Source organism: Haliotis cracherodii, unplaced genomic scaffold (assembly GCF_022045235.1).
Source record: "Haliotis cracherodii isolate W230 unplaced genomic scaffold, xgHalCrac1.p SCAF_4, whole genome shotgun sequence".
Lineage (NCBI taxonomy): Eukaryota > Metazoa > Mollusca > Gastropoda > Lepetellida > Haliotidae > Haliotis > Haliotis cracherodii.
Window position 1 is genome coordinate 8,269,859 of NW_027266297.1, and position 12,938 is coordinate 8,282,796.

The 12,938-nt window shown below is 40.4% G+C and overlaps 1 protein-coding gene across 3 annotated transcripts in view; it reads right to left on the reverse strand.

The window, feature by feature from the left end:
- LOC139479151 (peroxisomal biogenesis factor 3-like) overlaps positions 1-5,546 on the reverse strand; it is a 23,971-nt gene extending 18,425 nt beyond the window's left edge. For all 3 annotated transcript variants that reach the window (XR_011654346.1, XM_071261933.1, XM_071261932.1), the window contains exons 1-2: positions 5,411-5,546; positions 2,081-2,165 (exon numbers count right to left, since the gene is read on the reverse strand). Coding sequence is in view for 2 of the 3 variants with exons in the window: in XM_071261933.1 (XP_071118034.1) it covers positions 2,081-2,165; positions 5,411-5,483 (158 nt within the window). In the remaining variant the exon portion in view is untranslated. The remainder of the gene's footprint in view (positions 1-2,080; positions 2,166-5,410) is intronic.
- Positions 5,547-12,938: the final 7,392 nt, after the last annotated feature.

Below are 12,938 nucleotides of genomic sequence, written 5' to 3' on the forward strand. Positions count from 1 at the left end.
GGTAGTCCAAAGGACAAGTGTAAACTTTATTTCACTAGTCCTCAGAGCTTGTAGTGAGTGAGTGAGTTGGGTTTAACACCGCTTTTAACAGTATTTCAGTTATATCAGGGCGTGTTAGCTTAATGTGGGAGGAAAGCCCAAAGTGATGCAGGTTTCAGACGTTTACCACTTCGGTGAAACGCACAAGCACGGGTATGGTGCTGACAAACCTAGAAACATGATCACGGCGAACCGGGATTCGAACCCACAATCATAGGTTTCTGGCGTGCCCAAGGGACGCAACTCTGCACAGCGAATCCCGACGCCTTAGACGACTGGGCCACCAGTGCCCCCCCACTGAGCTTGTAGCTAGTATTATATTTACAACATCACGAAGAATCATGAATTAAGAGGACTTTATCTCTGTAAAACCAAACGTTTGAGCAACAATCCATGTAATGTAATAAACTTGAATTTGAGTTTTTGGATAGAGTTGGAATATCACCATGCAAGAAACATAATGTGTTTTCCATCATTTGAACATACCCCCAGTGGGGAATCAGGGTAAGGATGGGTAGCGTATATGTGTGGTAAGTAACGAAGAAATGGATTGGTGATGTCCCGCAAAGTGGTGATCTCAACTGACTACAAGTGACAAAATAACAATACATCACAATTTAAAGTGATCTCCTGGTAAAAGACTCAGGTCTTCAGGTGACCTTGACCAAACAATAAAGTAGGGCATAACAGTACCAAACAGCACTGATCATTGCTCAAATTAATCATTGGATTGCCTGGTCCAGACTTGATTAGTCACGGGCTGCTATCATTGAAGCAAGAAAATCTAGCAGAAATTTTGCGAAGTGTGCCGTTTAAAAAGAAATAACATGAAATTACAGTGCAACAATTTCTCCTCAATCACCACATTGCTGAAACCTATTAATGTGATACAGCTAACAGGCTACCTGATGATATTTATTGGAAAACATGCATGAACACACCACATATCACAAATACATAATTAGAAGCAGAAACATTCATTTCCATCAAGAATTACCAGTCTGTGATTGATTTGTCATCTGATGCCACTTTATGGCTATTTAGTTATCACAGCTGTATGTGTAACCAGTGTCCATGACAGGCCTACTTATGAAATACAGCGAGGAGCAACCAAATTGTTGATCATGTAGTTAGTAGAAATGGCCACACAAATTACAAACATGGCACAATCCCCATAAAGTGTGCATTGTAAGGATTAAAACCCACCCCATTCTCACTGGAACCAAACATATTAAATAACGCAGATCGCAACAAACCTGACTGTGCACGCATTCAGAATTATTGCAGTCTCCATTGAAAATAAGCCGGGTTTTAATCATTACAATGCAATCTAAAACAGTCCTTGACAAGGTTGCCAGTGAGAAATACAAACGTCAAGGCGTAATCTGTGTTGATTGGGTGTATTCTTATGACTTTGTGTCATTGTTTCCTGTACTATCAAGCTGGCATTACCACAATCTCTTATGTCCAGAAAACACCTATCACTTTATCAATGCGAACAAATGATGGTTGCATTTTCTGCATTAATTTTACGAGTTACAGTTACAAAATATATTGTTATTTCAGAAAAAAAACACAATTGCATATAAACATGATTTTCTAAAAGACGGAAAAAAGAAGTTTCTTGTGACATTTAAATGCATGCAGTTAAGTAAAAGGGGTGAAACGATACAGGAAGGTCACGATAAGATACATATCATGATACATAGCTCACGATACGAAACTTCCTCACCATAAATATTGTCAATCAGGTTCAAAGGGAAAGGCTAGCTGTAGACATATGTTCGTTGTGGCTATTTTTAGTAACTTGAAACACTAATTACAACACACTTGACAGACAAAATAGCTGGGGGTCATCAAATGAGGAGTTAATAAATTTTTTCAGCAAGTGTATCCTTTTGTATCAATACAACAACAAAAATGTATCGAGTATCATATGGTCGCATTAAAACTCACAATGCACTGATGCATCGTTGTACTCTTATTCAGTATTGTACATATATTTAACAGTTTACGCAATGTCGAAGCACTTGTTACATACCGCGCAAATGCCATATACTCCTTATCTTCGCCATCTCGGAACTCACGTAACCGCTTCTGTAAATACTTGTAGACAAGCCAGCCACCTGAAAAATGATCATCGGAATAATTTCTCAAACCAAATATAATACAGTGATCCCTCGATATACCGCTGTCATCGGGGTCCAAGAAACTGACCCCGCGATGTAGGAAAGAGCGTTGTACAGATATTCCTTGCTGAGGTTCACATTACGTAATGATGGTAGTGAATGGAACAGTGGCGCAATTATTTCACAGTGGCATGGGACATGTAGATCTATGTAACACTGGTTTGAAGTTCGAAGACATCTCACATGTTGTCTTACCAATCACAGCAAGCTGAGATGAGTATTAAATCAAACAATGCGGCTTATGTTTGTTGTTGCTGTGATTTGATTTTATGTGAGTTTAATGCCAGATCTGTGTACGATATGTTTTTTCACAACCGGAACAAAAGGCAGAATGGTTTCGATCACATTCAGCCGGATACAATGAACGTAATTGTTTTACAAATACACACACATGAACATCGACTTGGAATTAAATTTCATCAGTTTATTTGTAACTTTATTTGCTTTAACGCGCTTTAACGCGCTTTTAGGGGAAAATTCTTCATGCATTTTTGGGAGCCATGGTTTATCCCGCGGTGCATCCGGAGTAGCGGTACATCGAGGAGCGTTAAGTCGAGGGACCACTGTATCTGCAATATGTCCTACTTCTCCAAATACATCAACCTACTACTGAAGCATGTGGGGTCCATGTTGTATGAGGCTGTACATAAATTTACCCCACATGACAATTATCTGAGTGCGGTGTTCAACAACAAACAAACAAAACAAATAAAGTTACAGGGTATGTTGGTTGGTCTGTTGTTTAACGCTGTAATCAGCAATATTCCAGTTATATGACCTGATGACGGCGGTCTGTAAATAAACGCGTGAAGATCCCAGGTAGAATAGGTCTTAGCAACCCATATTGCCGTTAAAGGAGACTATGTTTGTGTGTTGTTTAACGCCACACTATTCCAGCTAAAAGACGGTGGTATGTAAATAATCGAGTTTGGACGAGACAATCCAGTGATTGATATAATGAGCATCGATCCACGCAATTGGGATCAATGACATCAACCAAGTCAGCGAGCCTGACCAGCTGATCACGTTAGTTGCCTCTTACGACAAGCATAGTCACCTTTTACGGCAAGCCGGGGTTGCTGAAGATCTATTCTACCCGATCTTCACGGGTCCTCAGTGTATGTAAATACACGAGTGCATATTCAATTTTTAATTATTTTGGGTAAATATTTGATTCTTGTGACCACGAATAATGAATTCAATTCATGAAGGGATACGGTTCGATTCCCCAAATACGCGAGTGAATTGTAACAGTCCCCGTGCCACACAGAAGCATCATTTGAGGACTGCCCTCAAGCAACATGTAAACTAATCAAGAGGAATATACATTGTCATATATCAATAACACAGATAATCATGATATTATACCATGAAGACAATAGCTGATGACATTTGATAAGCTTCATTCTAGCATTACCAATATCTCCCCAGCACACCTGGCTATCCATTGTTGTGCAAGTTAATAATGAACCTAGGCATGTTAGTTATAATGTCACCATCAACAACATGTGTCCGATTCAGAAGGCTGGAGTTCTATTCCGATCAGCAGCAGCTGGTGTTGAGAACAGAATAATTAAACCTCGGATTGTTTGAGTTACCATTTTGAAATAAAGAATCATTCATAAATTTCATGTGCAAAGATACAGCAACATTCATGGACAGTGTCCACTACAAAGGTTCATCTAGACAATGCAAAGTGATTTATTTGGTCATGCATATTGGTTGGTTTGTTATTTAACGCCGCACTCAGCAATATTCCAGCTATATGACAGCGCTCTGTAAATAATCGATTCTGGACCAGACAATCCCCAGAATCTTCACGGGTCTCATGCATATTGAAGTCAACAACTTTAGCTACTGGTCTAAAGTCCAAATCTGGTAAAAGCCTTTTAGGTTGTTCTACTTTTTCCTCAATGCATTTCAGCTAGTGTAATCAAAACAATATTATGCACCAAAATAGAGATAATTTATGGATAACATCTTTATTTACTTGAACGCAAGCAAGATGCCCATGAAACTATTCAACTTTTTGCACCAGTGATTTATGTTATTTCAAGCTGACACCTTCAGTTACACAGAAACACATATACTCTATTATGTATTATTACTCTGTTATTACCTCATGTTGTGGTAATACAATTATGACAAGTACATGTATAGATAGGGAAATAATCTGGGAGTACAGGAACATAAACTGTTTTAGTAACAAACCCAAGGGAAATATGTTTAGAAATCTCAGAAAAATATGAGGGTAATCGACCACGACAGTCTGAATAGGATTTAAGCAGGTGGTGTTCTTGGCCATGATGTAGGGTAATGACTTGACTGTAGGACCCCATCACAGCTATCAGTTATATCTACTATAATACAGAGAGGGCTAGCACTGCAATACTGGCATAAGTCCGGACACAACATACGCCACCATTTAAGTGCAATAATCTTGATTGCAACATTTCACTTCACTAACAATATTTCAAAATTTGAGCACAGGTGAGTAAGTTATTAAGTAAACATCCAATAAATGTTAATGAGTATGACCGGATATATTTGTCATTTCAACAATATCTCAGGCACTGATATGAAAAAGATAGACTCTTTAGAGCTTGTCCATTGCACAACCGTCTTTTTTAATATTTAGCATTTAATTTAACCATGTCAAAACTCATATGTGGATTCTGATTTTTAAGTGTACATTTCCTTTTTTCAAAATGAATGCGCTCTCCTGATTGCAGGGAAGCTGTCATGATCATATTCTATAAATCATTATTTGCATCAGTTTTCTTATATCTTATCAGCTCTTCATAATCAGCCTTCAAATGACCTACTTTTGTTTCATCCCAATATATGAATATCTATGTCTTTTCTGGAGATCTACATATGATTGCTGTTACTGTTAGCAGCTGGTTATGGCAGCATGTCAGCTGTATGTATAGTATACCCTCTGTTCTTATCGACTACTCTCTTCCATAGTCAATAAATAGTCAACGTGACATGTCATTTGCTATTTTTCGTGAAATAAACATTTTGAAATAACCAAAATAAATGTGGCGAAGAAACGGTAGTACATTGTGATTGGCAGCCACCTGCCCACCGTGTGCGTGCATTGCTGTATCTGTGATCTAATTTTAGATATCGTGCGGGAACCGACAAGACACGTGCACGCGACTACAGACTCAACCCACCTCCAAACATAAATCCCGTGAAAACAAATTTCCGTCGATGTCTTTTGATGAAGTTCCATATTCTGCAAAACATTGTCCTTGTTTAAACTGATGACAACACGTGTATTTAGGAGCGCACTTCTTCGGAAATCATGATCAGGCGACACAGTGTTGTGATATATTTCTAACTTGTCAGAGTGAAAACTTACTGAGGGGAGATAACTCTTTAATGTAATGATATCATTCACCTGCTCCCGCAGTGCTGTAATTTGGCGCTAATGTTTGAAATACGCGTGCTTTCAACTGTTTTTAAAGAACAGATAAAAAAGGAATGCGTGTAAATGAGATGGAGATCATTGGGGAGAGTTCTTGGGTTTTTTTTAAAAAGAAAACGTAAATAGCCCCGACCGACCAATTCGAAAACAACGTTATTTCAAGTTTTGTTTATATAAAAATAAATAATATAACCGGAAACTAAACTCTGACCTGAATGAAAAGAGAAATCTTATTCCAATTATCGATGGAAATAAGTTTAGTTATTGCGCGTGTTCAGCGGGATAAAACCAAGACAGTATATACAATTTAAAGAGCCGTTTTATCAATGTTTCTGGCATTGGTCCACTGACAAATATTGGTGCGTGGTTATCAAATATGTCACCATGCGTACCATTTTATCAAAGATATATTAGAAATGCAAAGTATTTCAATTGCATTAAAAAGAATTAACTATTAAGACATTATTTTATTCACAGAACAATGAATGGTGTTTTATAATTCGACATTAAATGGGAGTGAGAGTCATTCACCATCACAGCATTAAATGTCAGATGAAATGTTTTGAGGTTTGAGTGAGTGAATAAGGGAACGCGCAGCGTGAGGTTTCAAATGTTAAATTAAGCGCACCACATGAACAGCTCGGACAATTCCTAGTTTGAGACCAAATAGTGGCAGAACCGTACGCAACCGGATGAGGGAGCACAACATCCGCCCGACGTCCAGCGATACGCCCAATTTTGCGCCCACGTCGCTGTCTGGCACGCCTAGCTTGGTGTAGACAGCGTCTGAGTTTCAGAGACAAGACTTGGGCAGTATACTGTTCACAGATGAGTCCAGGTTTAAACTGGACAGCTCATATGGACGTACAAATGTCTACAGGCGTCCATGAGAACGTTTTAGTGATGCTTGCGTTACTTAACGTCGTCAGTTTTGGGATGGAAGTGTAATGGTATGGTGTGGCATCACAACTCATGGATGGGCACAACTCATCATTGTTAATGGCAGTTTGAATGGCGTACGTTACCGGGACGACACCCTTCGTGATCATGCTCTACGTACCCTTTGTTCAAATGCAGGGACGTAACGTCGCGTTGCAGCAGGATAACGCCCCCCTTACGTACGTTGCACGTGTTGTAACAGACCTTTTGAGGCAGCATAACAATGTTGTACTCCCATGATCGGCTGTTCCTTCAGACCTCTCACCATTAGATCATGTCTGGGATGAGATGGAACGACGCCTTTGACAGGACCAACATCCTCAGGCTGTTTCCAATCATCTGGTGTTTTCAATGCGCCGTCGCTGCCTCGCCCGTATCAAGGAAAACGCGATATTCACATTGTTCATTGAGTTTCTGATTGTAAAGTCTTTGAGGTTGGTGGTGAGAGCTTTGACTGAATGCTGTGGCTTGGGTTGTCACGGATGTGGTCTGATAGAGCTGATTTAGAGTTAAAGAACCTCAAAGCTCAGTCTCCAAAGATGACTCTAAATCAGCTCTATCTGACACATCCGTGACAACCCAAGCCACAGCATCCAGTGAGATAAAGACAAAGCCCTCACCACCAACCTCAAAGACTTCAAAATCAGAAAACTACAAGAAGCCATCAACATTATAAAAGACACCAACCGTCAATCAACCGTCACCAAGGCTATTACATACCCCCGGCGTACCATCAACTCATCAAAGGCCCCAATCAGTCATAATCCTTTTGTTTATATCACTGGCTTCATTCTTTGTTTATGTCACTGACTTCACCGATGATTGTCGTTCCTACCCTTGTGTGTACATAACAGCCTTCTCCACTCTAGTATAACTACATCTGATATCTACTTTCCTGTATAAACATTGCCTCCTACCTGTATATATGGTTACAGGCCGCCTAAGCCACATTTCGAAAATAGATAGCCAAAATTGATGTGGCTCTCGTGGCAATGGTTACGGTTGCGTGATTGTGGAATGTGGCTCTCGTGGCTATGCTGTCAAAACATGCTTTGTGATTCTAACAGGTTACCGTATTTAACAAAACAAGTTTCGTTTTCTCATTTTCTATTCAGATCATAACAGGGATAATTTATTCAACATTACATTGATGGATATCATGACAGGTCATATTACATTGTCACATTACAGGTCACGATTGTGTAATGAATTGTACTTCCTCCTTCGTGAAGGTTCTGACCACTGGTGAGAGGGTCTCAGGACTGCAACCTCTGTGAGTGACTGCTCGCGCTGAAAGAGCTTCACTACCTCGTAGATCGGCACTTCGGGTGACACTTCTTGACAAGTCTCTTTATCTTGTTGTGCCACCCTTCTAGGTGATTGTTGGTACGGTGGCCTTGGTTGTCGAAGTGATTCCAAATCTCTGGGATGAAGGCCTGTCCTTGAACCCAACTGGTTGTCACATAGTCCATGAAGGCAGTCGTCACTTTAGGGCCAGCAGGAGAGTCAGCAACGGCATCAAGCCACACATCATCCACCATCTCACGAGGTGGCGTGGAGCAACTCAGCCTGAGTTGTGATCCTTGCAGTGCACTCCTTGACAATACAGGACCAGTATCTTCTTTCACCACGACTGCTCTTACACCGAAACTTAAAGCCATCATAGGACAAAATGACGCCTCCTCTGCCACTTTCAATGAACTTTATTTGAACTTGTGCATTTGCCATGGTTCTGACATGGAGTGCTTACTTACTTACTTACTTTGGAGATTTAACGTGCGCTTTCCGACTGATGCGTATTTCGCACACGGGCCCGGCCAGGCCATTTAATGTGTTTCCGAGAGGGGCGAAGGTGGTCTGTGCAACCCAAGAGGGGGCTTTAGGGGTTGCTTATATATAATTTGGGAATTTTGAGATTTGGAATAGATGCCGATGGGGTTGGGGAGGAGAACTAAGGGAGCTGGGTATGGTGGATGTTTGTTTGTTTATGTGATTTTGATTTGGTAGGTTATTATGTTTTTAGATGCGTTTTATTTAGTTCCGTTTTGATTAAGAATACGCCTAAGGCCTTGAAGTTTTCTAGTTTATTTTGTGGGTTTAGTATTGCTTCTAGAGTGAGAGCCTTGTTTAGATTGAGGGTGGTTTGTAATGCGGTTCGATGTGTGAGGTAGTGTGTGCAGTGGATGAGTGCGTGTTCTGGGGTTTCTAGTTGTTTGCAGTGTGGGCAGTTACCTGTAGTGTGTTTTTTTATTTTTTTAGGTGGTTTTTTAGGTTGGTGTGTCCTGTTTGGAGTTTAGTGATTACTCTGTCGATTTTTTTTGATGGATGGAGAATTTTTGGTTTGGTTAGTGGTTTGCTGAGCACTTTTTTTATTTGGCTATTTGAGTTTAGATATAGGTCATGCCATTTTTTGGTGATTTTTTGCTTGTTTACACTTTTAATTTCTGATTTTGAGATGGGTAAGTTTAAGCTTATTTCTGGGATTTTGAGGGATAGTTTAGTGAACAGGACGTCACTTAAATATGTTATGAATAACAGGATTAACTCAATGTCAATTAAGAACGTTTACTCAATTTAAATGTGGGACGCTCATTTAAAGGTATCGGTATTCTGATTAATTAATTACCGGTTAGAGTAGGTGAAATGCACACAGCTGAAAATGTGGCGCATTCGGCAATAGTCGTTTTTGAAATGTGGCTCAACCGGCTAGACACCGTATATATACACTTGTCAACCATACTCCGTATATCACTAAAACTTTCCTGAGAACGGTGTTAGAACCTACACCGAAACGTCGCTCTTAATTGTAATAAAGAAGTTGTTCATCCATAAATTTCTTATCCTTACTTAGTACTCCAACTTCTAAATGCCTAATAGTATCACAGAAGTTATTGTTCATTGATGTTGTTGCAACATCCTTCCTTTAGGGCGTGTCGCTCCTTCTCCTGTTACAACGTATGCATGGGCTTTGTCGATGAATGTTTTCTGATAAAACATTGATCAGACGGGTCGCCAAATATTATGTTATTTTCAATAAAATCGAATTTATGCCAGTCTAAATGAAGCACAGTTACTTTTTCCCGTTAGTATACAAACATATAGGAGAGGTCCTAACAACTCGAAGACAGGGCCTTAGGCCATGATGGTGTATTGAGTCTATTTTTTCTTAGTTTCTGTTGTAGGATCCACCATAGAAAGTGGAAGCATCATCCAATTTAGAGTGTATCAATTACCTGTACAAAGGAAGGAGAGTTGTCTGATCCTCTCCCCAATCGGAATTTTAAACGATTGTTAAGACAGGCATATGTTGCCTCTAGATCTTTAATGTGCGGTAGGAATGTCAGTTGAAGGTCAAATATGAGGTCCAGGAATTCGGCCTCCTCTACGACCTTGATAGTAGCACAATCTTTAAATGAATCTGGATCCTCGTGCGGTTTATATTTATGACAAAAGTACACGCAATTTGTTTTGGATTCAGAAAACTTGAAGCCATTTTCGTGGGCACATTTTTTAACATTTTGTTAAGACACAGTTGTAGCTGTCTTTCTATCGTATGCATATTCTTACACCGACAAATAAAGTTAAAATCATCCACAATATGGGACCCGTCAATGGAAGTGTTCAAAACTTAAATCAGACAATTAGTTTGATGATAAACATTGTGACAGATAGGATGCTGCCCCAAGGGACGCCCTGGCCCTGATTGAAATGATCAGACAGGGTAGAGTCCACTCGCACTTGAACGAGCGAGCGAGTATGGTTTTACGCCGCTTTTAGCAATGCTCCAGCCACTTCACGGCGGGGGACTGCGGAAAATGGGCTTCACATATTGTACCCATATGGGGAATCGAACCCGGGTCTTCGGCGTGGCGAGCCAACGCTTTAACCTCTAGGCTACCCGACCGTCCCACTCGCACTGGAACCTTTTTGTTGTCTATAAAGAGATATGAAGTGATGTCATCCGCCCTTCAGTCAAAACTAAGGTAAATCTGTCAAAACACAATGTTTCCTACAGTTGTACCATATGTCTTCTCTACTTCGAAAATTTATTGATACATTTGCCTTTGTTGACAATGGAATTTGCATTAAATGGTTCTAATTAAAAATGCACCTAAAGGTCAATGGTGCTTTCGTTTTTTCGGAAACCGCATTGGATGTTACTAAGGAGATTATTGGTCTCCAAGTACACAAGACTAATCGATTGTTGAACATGCGTTCCATGGTTTTACAAACACAGCTAGTTGACGACATGGGGCGGTAATTGGAAGGATCAGTATGATCCCAGCCAGGCCCTTTCGCCACGAAGGAGAAAATGTTTTGGTTGTCCATAATTCCTCAAATATATTAAGTAGCAATTCCAAACGTGAATCAGGCAAGTATTTCAGGAGCTGATAATGAATGTTATCGGCTACTATTTAGGACAAAATAAAAACCTGTTTTTTTTATCAGTGCATATTTAACGTGTCATCTCAATATAACAAATACATGTAGTTGGAATAAATACAATTCTTTTCATATGATGGGGACCCGTGAAGATCCGGGGTAGAATAGGTCTTCAGCAACCCTTGCTTGCCGTAAAAGGCGATTATGCATGCTTGTCGTAAGAGGCGACTAACGGGATCGGGTGGTCAGGCTCGCTGACTTGGTAGATGCATGTCATCGATTCCAATTGTGTGGATCGATGCTCATGATATCAATCTCTGGATTGTCTGGTCCAGACTCGAAATATATACAGACCGCCGTCATACAGCTGGAATATTGCCGAGTGCGGCCTTAAACAACAAACAAACAAACAAACAAACTGAGGAGTAGGATTAAAAGTGATGCATGGATTCCTGGGAAACATTTCTTTTCTGTTTGGCCTGTCATTCCAGCTAAATCACGGCAGTCAAAACGTATCCAGAGTAGCAAACCAGTGACCGAAAGCATGAGTAACAATCCATGGTAACGATACATTGACAGACGAGCAGCCAAGTCACATGGCCTGACCCCCATCTTAGGCGGCCATTCTACTTTGGGTAGATGTGAAGGATTGCTCGGTGAACACATTGTGTAAATACGGTTAATGTGCACGTGTACCTATTGGAAGAAAAGGTGTTTGTTTGGTAACTCCCACACTTTAACATAGACTTACGACATTCCTTAGCGTCACCAAGGTCACTTTGTGGAACAGTGCCCTGGGTGCAAGAACATTTCCGGAGTCACTGAAACATGCACGCTGAAAAGGTCACTATCGGGCGTGTCGACTTCGTTCAGAGACGATAAGCTTACACGGTATTCCCTGAAGAATATGGTGGTAACTTCTTTTGTATCATCCTCGATTACCTGGTGCATTATCTGTCCATTGTTTTCATACTATCATGGACCCATTTGCCAACATGGCTTCATTTTGACCCAGATTCAAATGGCATAAAATAGCCGTCCAATCAAATTTCTCTTTCAAGCATGAGACATTTTGTGCCGAGTTCCAGATAGGTGAAGGTGAAGGTGAAGGTGAAATGGGGTCTGACGGCACGGTCCAAGATTATTGCACGTGTGTGTGCGTACGTATAGCGCTACAGTCGGAGTAATAAGTACCATCTTTTAACGTCATTGCTACAAGGCAGACGTGGATTGAACGAACGACCTTCCCCGCACTCCCAGTATCTACTTGACCAAGGGAGCGGTCCAGTTCGAAACAGAAGAGTTGACAGGTGTCACTCTAATAAACATCACTTACAGCCAGTATCGATAAAAATCGATCTTTCACACATACCTCTCGTGTAGATTTGACGACACCTGCATAGGTCATGTTATGTAAACCAATAAGATGTCTGCCTTAAAAATATTCGGCTTCAGTTTTCCACCACCTCCTTTCGGAAATTTCGATTTGTAGCAATGAATACTCAGAACACAAATGTTGCTTTGGTTCTCCGTTTTGGGTGTGGATGTCATGACGCTCAGACACAGTATGATATATCCTTAAGAAACTGGCATGACCTTATTTGTCTACATTCGGAAGTTGCCTTTCTAGTTGGTCTTTTACATACAGAAATTGGAAATGCTGATCTAAATGCTTTGCTCAATCCCACCAAGAGTTTAGAAGCCTTGACACTGATTGTATTGGCCTCCTATGAAGATGTCAGACGGGAATCGTCTGGGAGTAAATTATTCTTTACTTTGCAGCGCCTTAGACTGGACCACCCTCCATCTCCTCTCCCACGAATGAGATGTTTACTCTTTTTTCTTTGTTGTTTTAGACTTCCATCCAAACTTTTGTAGTCCATTTATATTCACCTGGGCCTTCAAATAATTCAATTGGGGGAAATATAAACCAATGGTTGATATTATGAACA